Source organism: Acanthochromis polyacanthus, chromosome 2, assembly GCF_021347895.1.
Source record: "Acanthochromis polyacanthus isolate Apoly-LR-REF ecotype Palm Island chromosome 2, KAUST_Apoly_ChrSc, whole genome shotgun sequence".
Taxonomy (NCBI): Eukaryota; Metazoa; Chordata; class Actinopteri; family Pomacentridae; genus Acanthochromis; species Acanthochromis polyacanthus.
The window spans coordinates 15,542,971-15,569,943 of record NC_067114.1 but is presented as its reverse complement, the minus strand read 5'-3'; the positions used below and the strand labels follow the sequence as shown (position 1 = coordinate 15,569,943).

The window sequence follows — 26,973 nt, the reverse complement described above, 5'->3', positions numbered from 1 at the left end:
ATTGTATATTTTTCAGACTCATGGATATCCCACTACAGAAATGATCTCTCGTAGGTTCCCAGGTGTTTTGTTATGACAGATCACCTTTGCTGGCCTCTTACAAGCTGTCAAATCATTTGGATGACATGTGAGAAGAGAGATGCTGCCTCTAGGTGTGTATATGATGCTTTTGGTTAATGTAGAGCTGTTTTAATTGATAAGTCAGGACCAATTGGCAGAAAGAAGGACCAGGAGAAGATTTTTTTGAGTCAATTACTCCGTTGTACTGCCAAAACACTCACTTGTTTCGGACAGTACAACCAAGTTTACTAGTTAGGGTTTCACCTTCTGCCCTGCTTTGGCTTTCACTGTCTGTTCTCCATGGTAGATTGACATAAGTCAATAGATAGTGGGAGTAAAACTTCAAGAGCTTGGCTTAGGTCTGGTGCCTTCTCGCTTTCTCCTTGTCCAGGTTATCTTGTGAGACATGTTACAGAAATTGTGTCTTTGTGGCCCACTTTAGATTCTAAGTTATTTCTAACATAGCCACAGCGCGTTGTAGCTGCCCCCTTCTCTTTTTTTCACTCATATAACTCCCAAGGTGAGAGTAAGTGCCACGTCTGCCACGATTCTTTTTCCCAGAAATTGTCCAATGAGCACGGAACGTCCTCACTAAAATTCTGCATCGTTTTCAGGGAGACTGAAGTGTGGTTCATGTATCATCATAAATAATTTATGTCTTTTGGGGACCTGTTGTTAAAGCACTAGCTTTTTAGATGTGAAGCACCTTATGTAACGGGCTTGAAACAAACTTGAAAAATGCACAAAATTCACATTTGCAATCTTTCAGATCCTCTAAAGGAGAACTGTTTAGTGCTTGTCAGACCGGCCCCACAGCTGCCAACCTGTGTCACCTATAGGAAAGCAATTTATTAGCAACGGTTTCATCTTGCCGATGCAGACATGTTGATGTTGCCATTAGACACACACAGAGTGACTGAGAGAGTGGGGACGCTAATCTCCAGACTGCAGGTCCATCAGAGGCGAAGAGTAATGCATTACAATTACTCTTGTTACATGTACTTAAGTAACTTTTCATGTTAAGAGGCTGCTGATGGAGGGTCTCCTGGCCCACTGTTATCCTGCTGCACCTGTGCCGCCTCATGACTGTGTTCACAGCAGCATGAAGTGGAAGCTGCAGCGGGAGATTCAGATGAGACTCACTGTTTTATTTTTCCACAGTTGGAGTTTGGCTTTCAAGCGACACTAGCAGCTAATATAAACAGAACCCAGTGCAGCGGTAAAATGAGTGAATGCTGGTCTGACGGCAGTACAACAGAAAACCACACTGCCACTGAGCTAACAAATAGTAGCAATTCTGTGTTTATAAAAACTATGGCTAGTTTAATATTATATACATGCAACAACTACATATTATTTCAAGACTACTCCACTTGTGTTTGGAAAAGGAGAAATATAGATGGATAGATAGATAGATAGATAGATAGAGAGAGAGAGAGAGAGAGAGAGAGAGACATTGTATGAACATAATTGATATTTTGTTTCAACGAGCACTGGTCTTCTTTGAATAAACACAAGGAAATAAACACAACTACATTTAAAAGGATAATAAAACACCAGCTAATTATCTCCTAATGAGCCTCAAAGACTCATCTGGTATTAGACATTTTCTTCTGTGTCTTTTATTATCTTATTTCATTCAGAATAGCAACAGACATTCCCCCTATAATGATATCCCTTGCAAGCTATAAATGTATATCACACAGGTTTATGATGTACTCCCTTTTATTTAGGTGAATAATTTGTCTCATTAATATGACTCATTGTTCTTCAAATATAGCCACGTTTTTAATAAGATTAAATAAATTATTTGGCCACTTCTTTAGTTCCATTGTATATGCTGGAATCACGAGGTTTAAGGACACTGTAACATGCTGGGATATTTTGCATTTCATTGTGGAATGAAAACACATCCCCATGGTCCTTATTCTTATCTGCTTTGCAGATTTATTTCTATAATCCACCCATCCATTATCTATACACCGCTTAATCCTCATTAGGGTTGCGGGGGCGCTGGAGCCTATCCCAGCTGATTTAGGGTGAAGGCAGGGGACACCCTGAATAGGTCACCGTCCATCGCAGAGCAACACATAGAGACAATCACACTCAGTTTCACACCTACGGACAATTTGGAATCATCAATTAACCTCAGCATGTTTTTGGACTGTAGGAGGGTTAGGTTTATCATATAATACAAATAACTCATTCATTTATTTTGATGACTACTTTTACTGCAACTGTAGGTTTATTTTTTACAAAGCAATAGTACTCTTGCATGAATATAATTAATAAGTAGGTAACTGCTGTTTGACTGACCTTTGTGCTGTTACCTATACTTCACCTTGAACAGTATATACCTATATAATATATTGTCAATATTTTTTATCATAAGGAGTCTTCTTAGAACTGATTATAACTAAGCCTATTTCGTTTCACCCTGAAATATTATTGAAACTGTTTTTCACAATATCAAACAAGACATATATTATTTACCCAACATTTGACAGCATTTTACCAAGAAATACACATAAAATAATGTTAAAACTATGTAGTTAAAGTGACATCATTTTATGATTTTTTTTTGACATTATTAAGTGTTATGTGATTGCAAACTGGGATATATGTAAATGAAATAAGGATATGAGGAAGATTGAATTTGCAATATGAAAAGAAACCTGTACAGAAAGCAGGAGGTCAATGAAAACTTTAAGGCACTGAAGAGTGAAGCCTTAAAATGCAGAGAGTGTTAGATTGTTCAGTCATGCTGCAGGAGAACAATGGAGATCTGAAGATGTTCCTCAGACTCGTAAGGACTTAAAGAAAGTGAGTCATTATGCGTCATACTATGAACCAAATCCATACTGAATTATTCTATTTAGTATGGATCTGAAGTTTAGAATATGTTATGAATGTACTGAATAGATGATAGACCGTTTATGGCCCAGCTCTATGTCCACATGTAGGAAATTGCAAAGGATGTTTCAAAAGTAGGACCTTGTTGGACACAGGGATTTTCAAAAGATTCTCTCCATGGTGTCTGTTGCCTAATCAGTAGAAAGGCAGACATCATTTTATTTAATCAGGACTGAGTAATTATAAAATAATCATCTCTCCGTACGATTCATCCACTTAGTATCAGTAGCAGCAGAAGTGTTGTAATGTTTCTTTTGTGAAAGAATCTAGGCAGGTTTTCCATTTTTACCTTTTTCTGAGGCTATTTTCAGAGCCAAAAAAAAAAAAAAACAACCTTAAAATGATAATCATCTCTTAATCTCCAACTCCTGCTGCTCTTCTTTACCATTAGCCACTGTGACTGCACAAACTGCACAAACTCTTTCTTACTATTAGTGAACTTGTCTGAGTTAGTGAAAGGTCATTACCTCCAAGTGTGCACGCATGTTGGCAAAGATGTGTTCGCTGTGTGTTTCAGGTTTCTAGCCAATCATCATTAAGCATCGAGCAGCAGGAGCTGGAACCGAATTGTGGTGTGATGAAGTATAACAGGAGAAATAGTACGAGAACATAGGTGCAGAGGAAACAGAGTTTCCATTGCTGCACATGCTGGTATTGGATTGCAGCCTGTAACTTTTAGTGTCATGGCTGTTTTGATTCAGAGACAACCACTTACACAATTGCGATGGGATGGTTTTAGTTTCCTTTCGAGGAGAAAAAATGTTTTCTTTCTTGTAATTGTAAATTTCACAGTGAGTGGCGGGATGAAAGGTATTTTCAGTGTCATCAAAAGTGGCAGAAGCCGCAGAGCAGAGAGTGACCCAACTCTCCGTGAGAAAGGCACAAACAGAGAGATTTGGCCAGACTGTACGACTCTACAGTGTTTTAACAACAGGGTGGAGCCAATGAGCAACCACAGCTCCGTGTTGCGAATGTTTGGCCAGGTTGTAGACTGCGGTGTGTGTCAGCAGGGAAGAGACATTAAGCTTTACAGACAAGACACCATGCAGACTTCCACTTAGATGGCTGAATGTCCCTCTCATGCGCTAGACAGCAGGGTGTTGGAGAGAATGAGAAAACAGGAATGATCAGAACAAACGATGAGAGAGATGGGAGAGGAGGCATGACAAGTGGAGAAAATCGAGCAAGAGAGAGCAAAGGAAAGCAGACGACAGAGGAGACAGCATGAATGGCGAAAGATATGATTACAAAGGCCCCGTACATAAAAAGACAAATTATAGATCCTAAGTTGATGATCTGTAATGAAGATAGTATCTTTGTAAGAGATCTGAAAGCCACTATACCATTAAGATCATGACCATTATTTCAACAATTATCTCCTGAATGGGTCCAGTTTCTTGATGTTGTAAGAGCCTTTTAGGAGCATCACAATACCAAGTGGCTGTGACGTCGTGAAGCAGTCACAATGAAAGGTGCTATCGTTACTATTTTTTGACAGCTGTTGTTATCGTTGTGTCTCCCTAACTAGAATTGGCTCCAGTGTCCAGTTCAGCTGTGATGACAGCTACGTACTACAAGGATCCAAAAGCATCACCTGTCAACGAGTCACTGACACACTCGCTGCCTGGAGTGACCACAGACCTATCTGCAGAAGTAAGTTTTGCCATAATTTCCAATGAAACACGTTCATTTTTCATGTAGTAAAGCTTGAATGCAACTATCAATTTGTTCACCTACAAATGAGGTAGATGAAGAGGTATCATCATAAATAATACATCATCTATTTGTTGCTTGAACTCATGCCTCTTTTTGTTTGAAATATATTGTATTGATTGGAATTATTTGTGGATGTTAGATAGCAACCTAAATGGTTATGTAGTGTCTTTTGATCACTGCTTCACACATCAGTAAAATAAAAGAAGTAACAGATGCACATTTGATTTTCAAAAACTCCCGAGCATCGACAACATCCTTTTAGAGGCATTATGTAATGTCACTTATATCACTTTTTTTCTGTATTTAATCAGGTATTCTCACTGAGACTGTATTTACAGATCTGAGCACAACAGAGAGACACAAAAACACACAAAGCCAGACATAGCAACATCGCACACTATATCAAAGACATCAATACGCCCCAAATTAGATTTCAACGTACAAGTTTAAAATTTTTCATTGGGATTAGTTTTAAAAGGCATAAAATAGTGAGAAGCATGTTCAGCATTTTCCTATAGTGGGAATTGACTTTGACTTAAGTATTCATACTCAGATGGTAAAACGGTATGTATTTTTTTTTATCTTCCATGGACATGCAGTTCAAAGAGCTTCACAATGTGTCACATTCACACATACTGATGAAGCTGGAGCTGAAGGCAAGGTGCTGACCTGCTTATCTGGGATTCTGGGTTAAGTTCAAGTACATATTTGCATGCCCTTAGGAAGAGTAAGGAGTCAAACCATCAACCCTGATGGCCTTTTACCTCCTTTTATTGCCCGAAAGACCTAAACATTCACAGACCAAGCCCACTGCTGTAGGCAATGTAGCCGTGAAATCAGACTAGCATATTCATCACAAAGCATGTGTATGTTATGCAGCTGTAGCACTATCGCTCGTTAATGTGTTTAATGTCCTTGAATAGCAGTGGAACTACATAGAAATTAGGTTTAAGCTTTGTTAGGATATGGCCACAGACAGTTCATGTTAGAAAGATGAAGTTCTCAGCTTCTTCAGACACACTGATAATAAACACACACAGCAATGTCAGCCTTATCGTTTATATTGCTGCTGCCTCTGAATCACTGCTAAAATCTCAGGTTTTCCAGCAATTAAATTAGTCTATTGTTTGGTGCTCACTAATGGCTGCTTCCCTGGTGAAAAAAAACAAATAAGCCAATACAAACTTTGTAAGTGGGATTAAGAATGAGCACATCGTCCTCTTGCGTCAGAACCACAAAAATGGTTCAAAAGTTGAAACTCAACTTAATCTAATAACAATAATGATAACAATTAATTTAATAAACACCAACTCTCAAATCCACTTATTTCTCTGATTGATGTGAAAATGATTCATTTAATTTCTCCCATAGCAACAAATGTCAGCTTCCTTGTTGACTGAAAAGGGCACCTGAACAATTTAATGCTATCCTGATCCCTATTTTTAATGTCTTTCTGTGGTTATGTAATTGTGCTGGTATTTGCTAACGCAGATGCTCTTGTAGTATCTTATAAGTGTAGTACGATGACACCATCATAAATGCTATCTGTAATGTCAGACCAACCCAGACCAACCGGTGAATGTAAATTACATTGTGTTGTTTGCTGATGTGTAAAAGTCATGATTCACTTTCTAACTGACTGGCTGAGTGACTAAATCAATAACTGTTTGAGTGGCAGAGCAGTGAAGCAGAGGCTCTCAGTGCCCACATGTTTACTGACAATACCCTATTGAGTTTATTACTCCACTATGAAAAGGCAGACAGCTAACATACACTCCCACACCCAAACATACTTGCACTGACAGCAAGTGTCCACAGGACAATGTCACACACCTCATAGCTGCTGCAGTATTTGCCGTGAGCTGTGCGAGTGTTTGATGGACAGCCGGTCCCTGTGCTCGGACACATACTGTAGGGTCCCTGTCACATCATGTTATAGAATATGTGTGTGTGGTTATGCGTGTTTGCCCCACTGTTGTGTCTGTATGTCGGTCTGTGACTGCGGGAACCTGCCTGAATTCATGACACTGGCTCTTCCTGTCAGGGGAAGTGGATGAAGGGAGAGTGAGATACTGAAGGGGATTGAAGGACATGAATAATACCGTTTCCAAAATCGCCTCACTCAAAAAGTCTAGCTGATATCTTCCTTTTCACTATTCATATTTTGTTTAAAGTGTTTCTGCATATTTTTCAGGAGAAAAGGATTAGTTTTTGTCATGCTAAAAGGGAACAAAAGACAAACAGATATATTTTTTATTTTGGTTTGCTTCAACAAAAACAGATTCTTAAACACATTGTTGTATTAGAACAAAAGAGAGGGTGAGTGGAACACTGAATCATCTTACTGTTCGTTACAATACTACCGAGAACACCGGTGGTATGAATTCTACCAGTAAATAAAGTGCCATGAGAAAAAATATTAAAATTGCGTTTGTAAGAACCGAGCTCAGTGGGATTAAAGGCATCTTGCTGTATACTATATATGTTTATGTTGGTAACCATCGAATCAAATCAGTTACAGTGGGGGAAATAAGTATTGAACACATCACCAGTTTCCTGAGTAAATATATTTCTAAAGGTGCAATTGACTTGACATTTTTACAAGATGTAGGTAACAACCCATGCAGTTGACACATGCAAAGAAATCAAAACACAAATGGCCATAAATTAAATTATGTGCAATAATATGAAATAACACAGGAAAAAAGTATTGAACACCTGAAAGAAAGGGATTCTATAACAAGCATGGGATGTAAAAACTCCTGCTAAACTCAACCAGTAAATGGAAAGCAATCAGTGCAAATTCATGTCAGCTGGTTCAGTCCCAACTGAAGGCCTATAAGAGGCTGTCACATTATCAAGGTCTCACAAAAGAAACACCTCATGATGGGTAAAAGCAAGGAGCTTTCGCAAGACATGCGCAACCTTATTGTTGCAAAACATAGTGAGGGAATGGGGTATAGAAGGATTTCTAAACTCCTGAATATCCCTCTGAGTACTGTTGGAGCCATTATCAGAAAATGGAAAGATCATCATTTCATCATAAACAAGCCACGACCAGGTGCTCCTCGCAAGACTTCTGACAGAGGAGTGAAAAGAATTGTAAGAAGAGTTGTCCAAGAGCCAAGGATCACTCGTGGAGAGCTAAAGAAACATTTGGAATTGGCAGGTACATTTGTTTCTAAAAGAACTATTAGTAATACACTCAACCGCAATGGCCTGTATGCACGCTCACCACGCAAAACACCATTGCTTCACAAAAAACACGTTAAAGCTCGTTTAAAGTTTGCTGCAGAGAATTTGGACAAGCCGGTGAAGTACTGGGAGAATATGATCTGGTCAGATGAGTCCAAAATTGAGCTGTTTGGACACAATCATACTAACCATGTGTGGGGGAAAAATGGCACAGCTTATCACCCCCAAAACACCATACCTACTGTAAAGTTTGGGGGTGGGAACATCATGGTATGGGGCTGTTTTTCAGCAAATGGTACTGGCAAACTCAGTGTAATTGAGGGGAAGATGAATGGGCAAATGTACAGGGATATTCTTGATAAGAATCTGCTGCCATCTGTCAGAATGATGAAGATGAAACGAGGGTGGACATTTCAACAAGATAATGATCCCAAACACACAGCCAAGGAAACTTTCAATTGGTTTCAAAGAAAGAAAATAAGGCTACTGGAATGGCCCAGCCAGTCACCTGACTTGAACCCAATTGAAAATCTATGGAAAGAACTAAAGATCAGAGTTCATCGGAGAGGCCCCAGGAACCTTCAGGATCTAAAGACTTTTTGTATGGAAGAATGGGCCAAAATCCCACTTGAGCATTGCATGACACTTGTTTCTCAATACAGGAGGCGTCTTGAAGCTGTTATTACCAGCAAAGGCTTTTGTACAAAGTATTAAATAAATTTCAGCATATGCGTCCAATACTTTTTTCCTGTGTTATTTCATATTATTGCACATAATTTAATTTATGGCCATTTGTGTTTTGATTTCTTTGCATGTGTCAACTGCACGGGTTGTTACCTACATCTTGTAAAAATATCAAGTCAATTGCACCTTTAGAAATATATTTACTCAGGAAACTGGTGATGTGTTCCATACTTATTTCCCCCACTGTACATAAAAATCCAGGCACAATACAAAATAATGAAAGGATATTGCATTTGAGCTGTAGAGCCATGCAGACAGTGAAAGGAGGTTAAAACAATGGCAAAGCTCGTTTTGTTGCTTTGAAACGACAGAAAGTCAGATTTTAAGGGAAAATCTGAATACAGGAGGTGACTTTCCAGCATCCAGCATTGGCAAACGTAGCAACACTTGGAAACTGTGCCTTTAAAGTAATGTGCAGGATGATGGTTAAAGTCTTGTGATATTTTTACAAAGAATATAAACAGAGATTATAAGTACGAAAGGAAAAGGACAGAACATGGAGGAGAAAGAGAGAAATGAGAAGCAAAAAAGATCAGCATTCTGTTACAAACAAGTTGGCAGGCAGAGGTTAAAAATGCATACACCGCAGCTGTGGTGTGTATTGTGTTAGTTGGAGTGATCACTCTCCCGGGATTCGAACCCATGAGCCTCTCTCATCCTCTGCTGAGACTTTACTGTTAATTAGAAGCTGGTCTCTGAGATGAATAGCCATGAATGTGTTTCTGTGTGCCCGTGTAGCTGTGTATCGCAGTGTGTTTCAGCTCTCTTTTCTAATTAACAGGCAGATCAGTCATCTGAGGTCCTCCTCTCTCTCCCTTTCTCTCCTGGCATTTTCTGTGTGTCTTTCTTGCCTCTTGCCCTTCCTCCTTCACTTTCTTTTATCACCCTCTCTCCCATTCACCCTCTCTGCTCCAGCTTTCTGCCTCTGTATCTCTACTTTGTCTCTCAGCAAGTCTGTGTTCTGTATGTTATGTCCACTCTTCTGTGTCACAAGGGTTAGTCTTCATTAGTCGACAATATTCCTATATTAAAGAATCCCCTTGGCTCAAATGCTTTTGCTTCTGGGACACTGGCTTTCCTTCCCTCTAAAGGCAGTGATCATCTCTTGATAACTCATCATGAAACAGAGAGAATAATATAAGATCAGGTGAAGCCTCCTCTGCAGCGTGACAGAGCTTGTTGACTAAAACGAAGGGAATCTGTCTAGTGAGCCTTTCATATTACTGTGCTCCAGAGAGAGGTTTCTAAATTGACTTCCTGACGCAATAGGACTTTTTTTTTCTTTGCCAAATATCCCTTTAAAGAAATAACAAATGGTAAGTTTATGACGTACTGAAGGCAGGAAAATGTTACCTTGAGCATCACAGAGGACAAAATCAATATGGATAAAAGGGAGCACAGAGGAAGAATATTATGAAAAATGCTGTTGATAACACGATCACCAAACTCTGAAGGAGCAAAGGTACTGAAAGTTTCAGCAGCAGAGGAGGAGTTGTAAAAAATAACAATCTATTCCAGAGACACTACTTTTTTCTTCAAAAAAAAAAGGGTAATGTTCTTAAGATTTTTGACCCGTGGTGCTTTAACAGCAGACAGTGTGTTGGTCTGCTGGTCCATACGGAAATGTTTTAATATTTAATGGCTGGGTTACTATGATATTTATTACAGACATCTGGTACATAGACCCCAGATGAGAAAAAAAGTTGATTCTGACTTTTCAACTAGCACCAGACGGATCAAAAATTCCACATGTCCAACATTTTAGTTCATGTAAATGTGTACAGAAAACCAATCGGATAGTCATCAGCTTTCAATGTGCTTTGTAATTCATAGTGTATGCCAGTATTTTAACATATTTCTTTAAAAACTTTGATCTCCCTTTCGCATCATTTCACCTCGAAACATCATGCTTCTCTAACTGATACTGTTACCAGACAAGGTGATGCATTTATCCATTTGATCTATATTAGAACATCAGGAGAAAACAGTTTGCTGATGTCCAACGCATAAATATGCAATATGTGGTTCTGATTATCCCCTTAAGATGTTTGCTGATAGCATTCTCCTCATCGACATGTTTGGCAGCAAATATTTAGCCTTAAAGGGCTTTGTCTTTCTTTGACATGCGGTTGATAATAACAATGCATTTTATTCATAGAGTGCTCTTTATGTATTACTTGATCTGAATATTAAAAGGCCATAGAAAGAAATAAAATAAAGCTTATAGCTCAAGACAGTAGACACATGAAAATTAGTTCTTTGCCTATTTAGGTATAGGCAAAGAAATGAAATTAAGCATCTTTAATACACATATTAAAATACCATGGTACAGGGCTCTAGGTGGTGGGCTTTTATCAAGGTCTGCATTTTAATGTTTGAATTCAGTGGAAAAGGTTTTTGAAAAGCAGCACTCCTTTTTAGTGCAATTAAATGTACTTTTAGAATGATCCATTCTCTCTATTCCTCTGCTGTGTAAAACACATAGTTCTGTAAATTCCATATTATTAATATTCCAGTGTTACCCCTACTTCCGTAAATGTATGACCATTTTGAACAACCATTAAGTTATTTTTGTACCTCTGGTCTTCTTTGCTTTCATGGTTGTCTTTGTGTAATTTTATTCACCCATTTTATTGCAGATATGGGAATGCAGTGACTCTGCTCGCTAAGGTTTTACGTTAATGTGCATCAAATATTTTTGCAGAAATAAAAGATCAAACCTACCTCAAGAAACTATGTGTTTCAGGTGTAAAGGGGGAGGAATTGTGCATGTGTTTGTGAAAATACGAAAGTGACCTTTTTGTAAAAAGTTGAATTTCGTTATCAAAATGTGGTGTTTGCAGCTAAAAGCTATTTTTTTTTATTTTTTTTTTCCCCGTTTGTTATTATCATACATTAGATTTTGTAGAGCCACTCTGTATAATCTGATTAACATTACTGACCCTACTAAAATTTCAGGAGTTGAATGTGGATATTGTTTTATATTGGACACTATCTCATATATCAAGTGTATCCGCCTTCAAACTTTAGTAATTTAGATAACAAAGTTAGAATTCCAATTTGTATCATTATCGTAACTGATAGGGATGATGAACACAATTGTGGAAACATGACCCTAATGATCCACAACACAATTTCCTTTTGATAATGACGACACACTTACAAATTGTCCAGTAGTAGAGAGACTTTTCTTTTCTTTGATTGACTGATATGAATGATTACAGCACTGTAGAGCTACTACTGAGATAAAAGTAACATAAAAAAGCACATGTCAGTGTTTCACAGAAGTTTATTGAACCTGCAAAAGGCGAAGTTGAATAATCACTCAGTTAAAATTGGAACTGTTGGAGCTGTGGCAATCGATTAGAGGTAATCATTTAATCATGCCACCAATCCTTGGTGTTTGTAGAAGATGTACTTTCCTGTGGGAGGCAGATATGAAAAGAAACACGGATTGATTTGATTGCAGGAAATTTTAAAATGGATAATTTACCAAGGGTTTCATTGTTCCCTCTAAAATCTGCCAATTATATGTAGATAGGCCCACCAAATTGCCCAAATTCAGGGTCCACAAACCATCGTTTCATCATTAATTGTATTGAATGTTGTGTTGTAAGATGATTTTGTCATCCTTTTGTCTGGCTCTGCTTTACATTGTTTCCATTCTTTCTATTGGGAAGGTATGAAGCCATTTGCAATCTGCAAGCATGATTTTGATTACCCTATAAATCAGTTTTAATGGTCTTTTTCGTTCTCTCTCTCTCTTTTGCTGCCTTCCTCTCAAGCTCGTACCTGTGGCAGTAACCTAAGGGGCCCCAGAGGTGTCATAACTTCTCCTAACTATCCTGTTCAGTATGAGAACAATGCACACTGTGTGTGGGTCATCACTGCAATGGACTCTGGGAAGGTGAGCTCATTTTCATTACTTTATTTCAATAAAAGTTTTGGTCTAAAAAAAAAATCACCATTTTCTGACAAGGGGAACATAAAACGTCTATACCTGCAACCTGCCTACATTACACTGTGTATAATGCAAAGATCTTAAGACACCGGTAGATGACATTTGAGACGATTCACTTTTGCAAGTTGTTATACTGCCAAAGTTGAGATTTTTCATCCCAGGTTTGTGGAACTGTGTAACTTTCCTGGAAAAACGTGAATGCATGAAGCCTTCTTGTGGTAAATTGAGATTCAAGAATGCAGCCAAGAGAGACAGGAAAAGTTTTTTTTTTTTAAGAAACAGCATGACTTGCAGGAATAAGCTGTAGCCAGACTAGAAAGTATGCCATGAAATACACACATATTCTCATCTGTAAGTTACATCAAGTACGTTAAGAGACTGTTGCTTTAGGCTTGCCTTTTGTTTTTTGTTTGCCGACTGATTTCTGTCTCTGTTGTGGAGCTCATGGTCATCATTCCTCCCTAGATTAACTGTTGATCCATTGTTGTATAGATGTGAATAATTCATATACCTCCGATATTGACAGCTTCTTCTGTGGTATTCTTTTCATTCTTTTCACATCAAGTATCTTCATACATCATGTCTTCACCTCTTCCGTTCTCCTGGTTCTGTACTCTCTGCTCTCCACTCTTTCCCTTCCATCTCTGCCGTAGCCTCTGCTTCCCTCTCATTTTGCCCTAACTTCCGAGAGTTCTTTATTCTCTGTTCCTCTCTCTTCACCTCTCTCCCTCATCTACTCTGCTCTCTCCATCCACTTTCTCCCACTGTCATCGGCTTTCCTCCTTTCACTTTGATTTGTCTAAAATGTTAAGTTTGAAGATGGTGAGAGTACAGCGAGGGAAGGGCAAAAAGAGAGTTAGATGGTACTGAGCTCATTGAAAGCTACATAGAAAAGGAGAGAGGGAAGAGGAGGAAAAATGGGGCTGAATATGCAGCCAGATACTTCACATCAAAAAAGCCAGCACCAGGAACAGAGAAAAGGAAAAAGGACTGAATGTCCAAGCAGGTACTTGACATGTGACATTGAAGTTTTCTCTAAAGATGGATGGAAATGGGGTCTACTCACCTCTGAGCCTCTGAGGGAGCAGGATGGAGAAATAGTGAGATATAATTGAAGAGAGAACAAAAAATATATATAAAAGGAAGGGAGAGAAGGAAAGAGAAATTGATTTTTTTTGCCCTCCCCTTTCTGACCTTGATAGAGCGAAATGGCAAATCATGAGGTGGCCAACAGCTTGTGTCAAGTCATGACAGCTTCAGTGTATTACTGTATGTTTTTGTGGATTTGTGTCATTCATGCAGCTATGGACTCCCTTTTTTTTCCAACTGGCATCATACACCATTTCTGTGAAAGTGACATCAACTTGCAAAACATCACATGAATTAATTGATGTGGCTGCATAGTTTCAATATGACAAATGTGCAAATGTCAAGATTTTGCTTGGTGACAGATGGGAGGCCCTCCTTGTGTCTTATGTGTGCTACTCTGGGTTTTAAATAGAAAACAATATGATATTTTATAAGGATTCACATAGCTTAAGCTCAGGACAGATGGGATGCCTTTTATCTATTCTCCGTACTGCCTGGACAAGTGTGTGTATGTGTGCGTTTGTGTTTAAAATGCTTGACGTTTGAGAGCGCTTCAAGAATGTGCTATAATGACATATTATCAGCTACTACAGCTGCTGGCATTTTCAGAATGTCACTATCTACATACACAAAGGGAGAGACACGGACGGAGACAAACTACAGGATAAAGACAGTTGTAGACTACACTAGACTGATGGAGAAGAGAATAGAATAGATTCAAATAGAATGGGATAGGATGTGACATGATGATTTGGTATTCTGTTGTTTATGTGGAGGATAGTGAAGTACAGTGGCTCATCCCTCCTGAGTGCCGCTACCTCCTTTCCGACTTTTTTTTAGGAGAAAGCCAGAATTTCATGTCTATACTTGAAAAGCTATGGTGATGCTGTGTTGAAGTGCAAATGCTGTTGTGTCCCTTTTTACCTTTATGTGAGATGCAGTGGAAATATAGCTGAAAGAGGTCAGACTGACTTCTGAATTATCAATTTATAAAATGTATTTCTATTTTCACTGTAATATTCACACTGCATTAAAGATTAATTGCAGAAAGGAGTGTGGGTTTCGCCTAACCAGTGCTGTCATTTATGCTTTTATGTTTATTGGATTTGACTATTCTACTCTTCATTTCTTTAGATTGCTTTCATTTCAGCATTACAATTCATGCATTTCTAGTTACAAGTTGACAAGGTCTATGTCATGGCTACATATACCAACCAGCACAACTTGAAAAGCGCCTTTCTAATATTTTTCAGGCTTCCTTTTGCCACCAAACTACCCAGATCAGACTGGGATCTGGGGAGTTTTGAGGCCCGGTCAACACCAACAGCTCTTGGTCGTGTTCCTCAAGCTGTTCTTGAGTAGTTTTTGCTGTGTGTTTGGGCGCATTGTCCTGTTAGGGGAGATCACTGCTGTTTCAGAGTGCTGCAGCCTTGGGGAGTGTGCTTAGCCTGCAAAAGCGTTAGGGTGGTTGATAGGTGTCAAATTAACATCAAGATGAATGCCAGGATGCTTAGATTCCCAGCAGAATCTTGCATTTTAATGAGATGATGAATTTTGTGAACCTGTTCAGGGATTTTAGTGTTGTGGCTGATCGGTATTGTAGCATAACTACAGTTTAAGATCGAAATGGCACTCGTAAAGTATGTCGGATTAGATATTAACATTTGTCAAGTCTAATTGTAGTGATCAGTCAAATCCCAACAAAAGTTATGCACAAAACATGATTTTAACTACCAGTACCAGTACAAGCAATGACACAACGGAACATATATACAGAGAATATGTGAATAAAGGGTTGAAGTTTGGCAAAGAAAGTACGGAAAAAGTTGGCAAACCGAGTGATGGCTGTGATCGTCACTGGGAACAGCAATCACTGACAAGGACAGTGATTAATTCAGAATTTCTTTGGAATTGAAAAGCCAGTTGCCAATTTCTCAATCCACCTGTTTAGCAGAAAGAAAGTGATAATTGCGTAGCCTTGTAGCCTTGTAAATAATTGCTTAGTCAGTGTGGGTGTGTGGTGGTGGTGATCCGCTGGTTTGACTTCGCTTCACATAAGCAGACACAGCATTGGGAAAGAAAAGGGGAAAAAAGAACGACAAAGAACCCAAAGTTGCAGAAAAAGAACGGCCTACACTCATTCTTTCCAGCTTTTATAAGAATAAGAAGTTTGCAGCAACATTCCACACTGAAAATTTCAAGTTTTGCACACAATTTGGATCATGCCCTGCCAGAATTTTTTTATTATTATTATTTTTTCTGTGAGTATCCATTATAATGACAATCCTCATCTCCCTGAGTGCAAATATTCCACAACAACAATTCCACCCTTCACTATTTTGAGGGAACATGCTGACAGTGATTGGTTTTAAAAAAAAAAAATACAAACAAGTCAGGGCGTTTAAGGGTAGAATAATAGTGTGATGCAGCCAGAACATGATGTTCTCCAGAATGGGCTTGGCAAAATGAGATTATCTTTTAACCAATTATGAATGTGCTCATTTCCAGGGGTGGTGTTTAGGTTTCAACACTGTTCCCTCTTGAGAAACTGTCCCTCAGAGGCCCGAATACCTTCATTTTAATATAGTTTCTTAGATATTCATATTCTGGTTATTAAACAACTACAATAAATGAAGAGCTGAGGTTTTAATGCCTTAAAATGAAATCAAACATGACATGTTTGTCTCATACAGTTCTTGAAATAAAAATGATTACTTTAAAAAGTACAAATAACTTAAATGTCTTGAGAATGCAAATCTGCACACTTGAACAATACTCTGACTTTTTCATAAATGTGAGGTTTTTTTTTTTCCTTTTTTTGTGTGCATCCTCCCCAACCTACTTACACCAATGCTGAACCTGTACGATGATAGCATTTGCTGAACTGTTGAGCCCATATTTTGAGTCATCACTCCGGTGATGTTTACAAAAAAATTCAAGTTAAAAAATGCATTTTTCTCCAGTGCATAATTGTGTGAATATTAGGAGGAAAAGACGGTCAGCAAGGCCACAGTAAGGAGTCCATCTCCTCTGCTGTAGTCCACCTTCTCAAATAGTCTCCTATCAGTTTACTGCTGTGAGAAAGGGTCCTTGGGTTTTGTGAGTTCTTTGCCAGGAATGCATCATGCAGTAAACATGACTTCAGCTCCCTGGTACACTCCATTAGCTTTCACAACTCTGTTTACAAAACAGGCTTTGCACCGATCCTATAGACTTTTTTTTTTTTTTTTTTTTTTTTGAAGTGGGCCACAGATTAGACTTAAATTGGTGCAGGATAACCTAGACAGTTGAATCCTGCATTTTAGTGTTACTGAACTGTTCATAAGATGTTATTCAGAAAAAAAAGCATTTCTGTCCCATATTTATCACAGATGTCTGAAAAGGTCCAGGTCCTTGAATAGCATAAGCACAAAGTGATAAAGATCTGGGATTTATTCTTTGTGTAGCCTCAGCTTCTGTCTAGAAATATTCATAAATGCACAAACAAATTGCTTTCAAGTTGTTTGTTTTTATCAGCAATTATGTCTTTGTCTTGACACAGTAAATTGCTTTGTTGCTCTAATTTACCATCACATCATCCTCAAGTAGAACATCTGCAGTATATTAATGCCTAAACATTGATCTTAAGTCATATTTGATTTGTGTATACAGGGAATGAGGCAGATTCAACACACCGCTTAAAATCCTGAGCGTATGTTGGCCAGAAAAAAAGACATTTGTATGTGCTTTTTTGATCGGTCAGAAAGTGCAGAGAGATTTACGGAAAGAACAAGACATTTAAAGTGAGCAAACGAACATGAATGAAGATGAACAGTCGTCTTTCTGCAGATCTGTGTTTCTTTTTCTTTACATTTCTCTGGCCATCTTTGTCTCCGCTCCTTTTCTTTATTCCCATCATCGCTGTGCTCTGACTGACTATTATTCCAGATGATGTCTTTCGTCAATAGTATGCTATAGCAGAGACAAATGTTGTTTTTTACCATTGAAGTGTGCATTTCTTTCATTTCTTCTCTATGTTGTGCACAAGTTTAACAGCCAATAACCAGTACTGGCTGGTGTGTGCCATTGTGTTGTGCGTCACAATCAATATAGTTCGTTATGGTCTGACAGGCTCTGCTTCTATTTTAGTGTCTGCCTGTATTATTTGTGTCAGTGTGTGCACGCACATCTGGTTGTGTTGTGATTTTATGAATGTTGACTGCGTGTTTTCTGACTGCCAACTTCATTGCTAACTGCCAGAGACTGTGGAAAAATACGTTGTTGGGTAAACTGTCAAACTTTCGGGTTGTAGCGAGACTCAGGTGGGCAGCAGAGAAAGGACTTAGCAGCATCTCTGCATGTGCGTGTTATTGTGTGTGTCAGTCATTTGATTCATCAGCATCAAACAGATAATTATTTTGTTCAAATCTGAAACCATGCCTGACTGATCACACATACACCCTGAAACGCATCGTCACACATGCCCATTAGGCCTCTAATCATTGCTGTCTTTTTCCTGATGAATACATATCAGTACAGATGTGCGCGTGTGCGTGTGTGTGTGTGTGTGTGTGTGTGTGTGTGTGTGTTTGGGGGGGGGGGTATTGTGCATTTGGATGTTGGGTAATTTTCACGCAAGCAGCATCATCATCACTTTTACGCTGGCAGGACATATTCTGAGACGTTCTATCAGATTCTCTTAAATTTTTCCTTGACAGAGAAATTGAGGCCAATAAAAGCCTTCGCCAGAATATGTTAACATTATTTAACATATGCATTGTTACTTAAGCTGTTACATGACAAATACTACAGCCATGGCCATAACTTTGGACACAAGTACCATGACGCTTGTGAATCTTAGAACAATACCACAAATTGCTCACTTACAATACAGTGCACAACTCCTGAGAACTATATTAAGTTTCATATTTAAAAAAAACATCAAAAGAGTTTGGTGTCATTTTGTTATTCTTACCAAATTCAGTTGTGAAAGTACCGCATTTTTTTTGTTATTTTCTTACTAATATATGTTTTGGGAACAAAGTTGTTCCAATTGTTGGAATTTATTGATAATATTATATCCCTTGTTGATTTGTTGACTAATTAAACTGGTGCTGTCAAAAAATATTAGTTATGTTCTGTAATAGACATCAAAACAGACATAGTAAGTCATGCTGTGTCCAAACTTATGGCCATGGCTGTATTGCCCATTAAGTATATTATCATAATCGTATATGTGTAAAAACAAGATGCATGCAAGTTTTTTTTTTTTGTTGTTGTTGTTTTAATCTGGTGTCAGTTAGCTAGATTTAAAATAAAACTAATGCTTATTACAAGTTTAGTTTATTTTTGTAGCTCTGGCCAGTGGCTGCATGGTTTATGACATGTTTTCAACTTTCATCTACGCTTTTTATCTTGATCCTCCAAATAAGTTGAGTAACCAGCGGGTTTGTTTACAACTCGTGTGATCATGTGATTTTTGTCTCCCCAGTTGGACCCATTTTCAGCTGGTTTGTGTTTTTTTTAAAGATTTCATCATTTCTCAGAGAGCCCAGTGCTATCATACAGATAGAGCCGAGTTGTAATGAACTGTAATTCAAAATTATTGGGATTAAGATTTTCATCTAAATTGTCCTGTGAGGCGTCTAAATAGACTGCAAACTACCTATACGTACTCTAACACACTGTGTGTTGTGATGGCAGGATTTCACTGCTGCTGCAGTGCAATAAATGTAAATTCTCTGCAAATGATGCAGTGTGAAGGCTATAGTTCACTGAGGATGATAATCACACAGCCTGAGCAAATGCATCAGTAAAGTGCAGAGTAAATAACCATCAGTGTCCATGGTAATGGGAAGACATTCACTCGATGGCTGTCTAATTAGCACATTATCTCAATTCAAGCTTTTTGCTATTCTGGCTTTTCACTGTAATTTGGCACTCTGGATGTCCATAATTCACTGTATTAGCTCTGTCTTTGGCTCTCATTCCTGAACCTACAGTCCTGGTCAGAATTATTGGCACCTCTGAATTTCAAGTACATATTTCAGAATATCTTTAGAAATAAATGCACCATGTTATATAATATTTAATTAAAATGTCCAGAGTTACTGAATCACTTTGGAGAAAAAAAAAGGGCAAACTTTTGTTGATTTTTGATTAGCTAGAAAAGAAAAGCTTCGTCTCTGCTTTATTTTCAGTGTTCCATGAGTTAAATTATCAAAAAAATGTAATTTTACTGCATACTAAGGGGCGATTATTTTTTCATTTGCTTTTACGTTGGCAAAGATAAGAGAACTGTATGACAGAATGCTATAATCCAAAACGCAACAATACAACGGCAAAAAGGCAAACACCCAGGATCTAAAAATCCCTGTTCAATAGTTCGGAATGTTATCAAGAAGTTTCACAGTCATGAAACTGTTTTTAAAAAACAGTGATGCCTCTCGGACACGAGAGGAGCCTCTACAACAACCTTTACAGACACTGTGTAAGAACATCTATAGAGCTTTTAGGCTGATCTCGAGTGGTAGGAAGCAGCCCAACTGTAGACTGCAATCTGAAACAAGTAATCTTCAGTGGGGGGAATGTGAAGGAGGACACCACTTATGGAAAGAAAACAACAAAACAAGGAGTGTTTTGCCAGATTTTCACAGCTGAACCACACTCTTTCTGGGACAATTGTTCTGTAATCAGATGACACCAAAGTGCGAGCTGTTTGGTGAACGCAGTGCATCAGTTTGTTTACAGCGACAAAAATGAAGCTCATAAGGAAAAGCACACCCTACTTACAGTAAAACATGGTGGAGTTTCTATAATGACATGGGGCTGCTTTGCTGCCTCCGGTATTGGAGGCATTGAATGCATCAAAGCAATGATGAAAACCAGAAGATTGCTGAAGCATTTCAAGCAAATGTCTTACACAGTGCAACACAACAAGGTTTGAGGCACAAAGTCTTGGTTCTTTCAGCAGGACAACGAACTAAAGCTGACATCCACCAGCACAAATTAATGTTTGAAAAAGAAAAGATGGACTGTTTTAAACTGGCCAGCAATGACCTGACCTAAATCCTACTGGAAACCGTTGTTAAAAAAAAAAAAAAAAAAAAAAAACGGGAATATGCCTTTGCATAAAAGGACTCCTAAATACTCGTAAGAGTTTGAATGCATAACAATGGAAAAACTGCCACAAACTTCCTGGAAACAGGTGCAAAAGGCTTCTAAATATGTATAATAAATGTTACAAGAAATAGCCGTTACAGCTGTCAAAAGGGTCTTGAAGCAAATTTTATTCAGCACGCCATTATACCTGTGGTACAGTTTGTGTTTATGCTTTTCAGTAATATGGAACTTTTTCAAATTAATAATTGTTGGTATTATGTTAAAATATTCAGATTATGTCAAATTAGCTTACTTGCATTTATTTCTGAAGATGTTCTGAATCATGTACTTGAATTCATAGGTTACCAAGATTTCCAACGAGGACTGTAATACCTTTCAACTGAAGTGGGCTGTCAATAGCGATACTTTTGGGACCCAAGGTTACACATTTGAGTGTTGTGGGTGGCCTCTTGTAATCGAGGTAGTGGCAATGAATAAAATTTAATTTTAATGTTGTAATGTCAAAAACTCGGTGATGAAACTACTACAAATTCAAAACAGTCAAAAGAAATGATTCCACCAATGGCATGCTTCTATCGGGGACTTTTCTGCTTTTTATACGAAACACCTAATAACATGGTTTCCACGGAGCTTGCAACACAGCTGTTGCTCAAACATAGCATGCAGTTTATTTTCTTAAACTGTCCAGCCGACAGGTCAACAGCACTCAAAGGTGCTGTAACACCTCGACAAGGGAGTTATTTTACCAGACAGCAGCTGTTTTCTTTCTTACCACTTAAAGTAAAGGTCACCTCGGGGCAGCACTGCAACACATAAACATGCACCACATCTGGGTACTTTCAGGGTACAGCCAACAGGCCAGCATCCTCTCCAGTCTATTTTTAAATTGATGGGTACTCTGCTTGTCTCTCATGGAAAACGACTTGTCACAGAATACGGCAACACTGAGGCACAATAAGTAAACTGAAAAAGCATTTTCATATAAACCTCAGATGCAGTAATTGCTACAAGTGCTGCTCCCTAAATTGTGTAATAGAACCCTTGTATTATAGTACAGATATAATGACCTTGTTACACACATCACTTGTGAGGAAATTAGTCTCTGATGGCCAAATCTCAGGGAATTAAGTCGTTATTCCTTTTATCTTTATCTCTGCCACCACGTTTCCTGCTTCCACAGAGCTGCAGGGATGTGCTTACATTTTAATTGGCTGCACTGGTAACTAGTCATGGGTGTCAGTCACTGTGGATGGATTTTTACAGCAGACACCACATGCAGGGTTTTAATTTCGTAACCTCTTTTGTTTTCTCTATCCACTTTTGTCTGAAGCAGGAGATGTTCACCAGGTTTTTCCACTTCACACTAAGAGACTGAGTCACAAGGAGGCACAGGCTCAGAGTAAAACGAATCCAGGTTCTGTTAGCGGCCCCAACCTCTTCTCTATTGTTATGTCTCTGCATCTCAGAGTCTGAGTTTCTCCTCAGTGATCCTATTTCCTCTCATAGTCCACAGACATGCAGGTCAGGTAGACTGTTAATGAGTGATTGTATATCTGTGTTAGCCCTGTAATTGCCTGGCCATCTGTCTAAGGTTCTGCTCTGCCCTCTTGTTAGTGCTTGCTGAGGCAGACTCTGGCTCTCAAGATGCTGAAAAACAATAACATGTAAAGACAAGAAAGAAATGAATGTTAAAGGCCTTTACGCAGATAGAGCAGCAAATTCCCGCCTTGATTTATTTTAATGAGAGCATGGCAACAGATCATGGGAACCACCCACATAACAATTAGCAGAACAGAATAACTTTTGAAATATTTTATTGCTTAAGAAATAACAGTGTGTCTTCTAATGAGCTGACCCTCGAGCTAAACTACAAGCTAATACCTTTCCTGGTGGATTACTGCATGGGGCTGTGACCTCTATGCACGCTCAGCGTTCGAGGTATTCACTGCTGATTTAAATGAATTGATAGGATGAGAATCTACAAGCACTGGCTCGGTATGCATCCTGCTGCTGTGTTTGTCCCTCATTGCCAAGCTGCACAGTGTGTATCCATTGTAAAGTTCACTGTAGCCGCAAGATGCAGTGCACTGTAAAGATGATTTATAGAGCTCCCTTAAGCTGCGATGAGCAGCAAAGTTGCTTCTGAACTTCTGATGAGACTGTCAATGAAATGCTCCTAAAAATTAGGTCTACAGTTAAATGAATACCTTATTTTTTGGCGAGAAATAATGTGATTTTTTTTGGTTTGTTTGTAGTTTTTGTTAATGATTACTTATTTAGAAAAAATTTCCATGACATGACATACATGTTTTAGGTTTTGTCCTCAAGCTTATACTGGACTTGCTTATTTATCTCAAAATCTGCCAATAATTTACTGGATAAAGGTTCCAAACTGCCATTTTGACAGTTCACCAATGGCTCGACTTAGTTGCACAATCTCAGCCAGGGAATTCTTGTACATTTGGCTTCCAGGACAGCTGTTCCCTCTCTGTGCTACCTCTGGTAAGAGGTCACCCAAGTACATGGTTTAAACTTTCTTGACAGTTTATTTTTGACTCAGGGTAGTAGAAATGCATTAAAGTTTCAGAGAAGAACCATATTATAAAATATGAAAAATACACCTCTCTTAAGCCTAACTCCCACTGGGCCTGCAGCAGAATAGAGTTTGTCAACCCTATTAAGACTCTGTATATTACAAAATTACAAAAACTGCCATGGGGCATGGACATTTATGGCACTATCAGAGTGAACTGGAAGTGACAAAATGAATGAACTATGTCAGGAAGAATAAAATCAAAACATATTCATATTTATTATGCCTTTGCTGTAAGTCTAAATCACAGTACTAAGAGCTTAAACCTAATTTGCAGGAGTCACTGAATAAAAAAGATGCAATTTAGCATCAAAACTTTCCATTTTGATCTATCATATTTACACATTGGTACCTGTAGTGTATGAACTGTATTTCTTATTGAGTCAATCAGTTTTGTCAGTATGCCATTATGCTGTTAATTGCTGTACAAGCGAGACACTTTGTCACATCTTGTAAAATTGCACTGGGTGAATGCCTTAATATGATTAGACAATTCTTTCTTTTGCAGTAATTGATACTTTTAAAGTGGCTCAGTTAAGAGGTCGACTAAATCTAGAGTAAAAACTATTTCTGCTCTTTAAAAAAAACACACTGATGTCTGGAAACAGCCCTGCTGTTGTTGTCAGGTGTGATAGCCATAAGGAGGTTTGTGTTACTACCATCAAGACTGGAACCTATACTACTGTGTACTGCCCGTTGCAGAGGTCACCTCAGCCTATTTGGTAGTTGAAATGGCTGACTGAACGTAATTCATTAGACATATGCCATGTTGACAGTTTAACAGGGTCCAAATGAAGTCTTATCTTTAGGGGAACCTGGAGCTGCACAACAGCATAAGTATGGCAGAGAGGCTGAACTCTGACTCGATGATTCAAGTGTGAATAAGCATACAAAGAAACATGTGACCTGCTGAAGTGCCTTCAAGCAGGATGATGAATATCTACCTGTCTGTAGCTCAGGCTTTGGGAAAGTATTAAATTAATTATTCTTCATTTAAACTTTGATTCATTTCACTGCAGACAGACAGACAAATAGATGTATGTATGAAGTCAGAATGATACACAGATGATAGGTTTACTGATTTCTTTATTTGTATTTGATAATTTCCTCTCAGTGTTTCTGCTCAGCATGACTCAGCACTGCTGCAGCTTCAGCTCAGTGGAATTCGAACTAGTCCACCCAATTAAGGCTGTGTGTTCTAGTCTGACTTAAGGTCACAACAGCGAGGGCAAGATCAAAAGACACAATATAGTTTTTCCAGTTTTAAGTATTTTTTTTTTCTTTTTTTCTGGGGCATCTGAGGATAGGCAGGGAGCCTATTATTACTCTGCTGCAGATTAACAGGATTTTTATAGTGTACAGTGCTGATAATGTTTCTAAGGTTCTGTTGACTAACATAACCAGTACAAGTTTGTCTTCGACTGTCTGACTTGAGCACCAAACACACATATGCCTTGTGGATGTAGAATCAGAAGAAAAGAAAGATGGTTGTCAGATTCTCCTGGGCTGTGATCGTGCCCTTAGGAGACCTTAAAATTCACAGCACTACAACTTTATTGACTTAAGGTATTTCACTGTAGGTTTGGATTGCTCTGTGCTCTTAACAATGTTTAAATGGCCTATTGAGCTGCTCTTAGCTGCTCTGCTGGTTGCTAATGACCTCAACACTTCACTTATCCCTTTGAAGAGCATCCAATCTTAGTTTTTTCATTTTCTAATCTTGGACCCACACAGTTCACATTTTGATATGGATGCCTCTGTTCTTGAATTGTTAAGGACTGGAGAAACCACAGCTTTATAATGTAATGAAATCATAAGAGACTTCATAAGTGCAGTAATCAAACTGAAGACTTATTTATCAGCACTGTGTGTTTCAGGTAAAGATTTCTAAAGGGCTAGATAACATCTGTTGTCCTTGTTTCTTTTAGGCAAGGTTCCTTTTCTTCTCTCTTTTATTCCCTCTTTGTTTCTTTCTTTGGTTTAGAAAATAAAGAAGCTGATCTAATATAGTTTGGAGTTGCAGGCTGCTCTTAATGTCTTTCTAAATGGGCCCATTTGGATCTATTGAACAGCGCTGAGCTTCTTGCTAATGACCTTACTGTGATAACGCTTCAGTTCCTTCCTTTAAGTCTGCCGCTACTATGCAGTCTGCCTTGACTGTCTAGACACGCACACACGTACACACAACCATAAATAAAGACAGAAACATGTAGGCACACAACCAAATTGCTGTACACACATATACAGTGAGAGAGCCGTGGCTAAACATTATTCTGTTTCAGCTGTTAAGACACACATACCTGAGAAAACCACCTATATACACACGTGGACAAAATTGTTGGTACCCCTCAGTTAAAGAAGGAAAAACCCACAATTCTCACTGAAATCACTTGAAACTCACAAAAGTAACAATAAATAAAAATTTATTGAAAATTAAATAATCAAAATCAGCCATCACTTTTGAATTGTTGATTAACATAATTATTTAAAAAAACAAACTAATGAAACAGGGCTGGACAAAAATGACGGTACCCATAACTTAATATTTTGTTGCACAACCTTTTGAGGCAATCACTGCAATTAAACGATTTCTGTATTTGTCAATGAGCGTTCTGCAGCTGTCAACAGGTATTTTGGCCCACTCCTCATGAGCAAACAGCTCCAGTTGTCTCAGGTTTGATGGGTGTCTTCTCCAAATGGCATGTTTCAGCTCCTTCCACATATGTTCAATGGGATTCAGATCTGGGCTCATAGAAGGCCACTTTAGAATAGTCCAACGCTTTTCTCTCAGCCATTCTTGGGTGTTTTTGGCTGTGTGTTTTGGATCGTTGTCCTGTTGGAAGACCCATGACCTGCGACTGAGACCAAGCTTTCTGACACTAGGCAGCACATTTCTCTCCAGAATGCCTTGATAGTCTTCAGATTTCATCGTACCTTGCACACTTTCAAGACACCCTGTGCCAGATGCAGCAAAGCAGCCCCAAAACATTACTGAGCCTCCTCCATGTTTCACCGTAGGGACAGTGTTCTTTTCTTCGTATGCTTGGTTTTTGAGTCTATGAACATAGAGTTGATGTGCCTTACCAAAAAGCTCCAGTTTGGTCTCATCTGTCCAAAGGACATTCTCCCAGAAGCTTTGTGGCTTGTCAACATGCATTTTTGCAAATTCCAGTCTCGCTTTTTTATGAGTTTTTTTCAGCAGTGGTGTCCTCCTTGGTCGTCTCCCATGAAGTCCACTTTGGCTCAAACAACAACGAATGGTGCGATCTGACACTGATGTACCTTGGCCTTGGAGTTCACCTTTAATTTCTTTGGAGGTTGCTCTGGGCTCTTTGGATACAATTCCAACGATCCGTCTCTTCAATTTGTCATCAATTTTCCTCTTGCGGCCATGTCCAGGGAGGTTGGCTACTGTCCCGTGGGTCTTGAACTTCTGAATAATATGAGCCACTGTTGTCACAGGAACTTCAAGCTGTTTAGAGATGGTCTTATAGCCTTTACCTTTAAGATGTTTGTCTATAATTTTTTTTCGGATGTCCTGGGACAATTCTCTCCTTCGCTTTCTGTTGTCCATGTTCAGTGTGGTACACACCTTTTCACC

At 38.6% G+C, this 26,973-nt stretch overlaps 1 protein-coding gene across 1 annotated transcript in view; it reads left to right on the top strand.

Moving 5' to 3' along the window:
* The window catches only part of LOC110949783 (CUB and sushi domain-containing protein 1), a 329,068-nt gene that overhangs the window by 138,798 nt on the left and 163,297 nt on the right, over nucleotides 1-26,973 (top strand). The window contains 2 exon segments of the mRNA XM_051944856.1: nucleotides 4,502-4,626; nucleotides 12,414-12,535. Coding sequence (XP_051800816.1) covers nucleotides 4,502-4,626; nucleotides 12,414-12,535 — 247 coding nt within the window.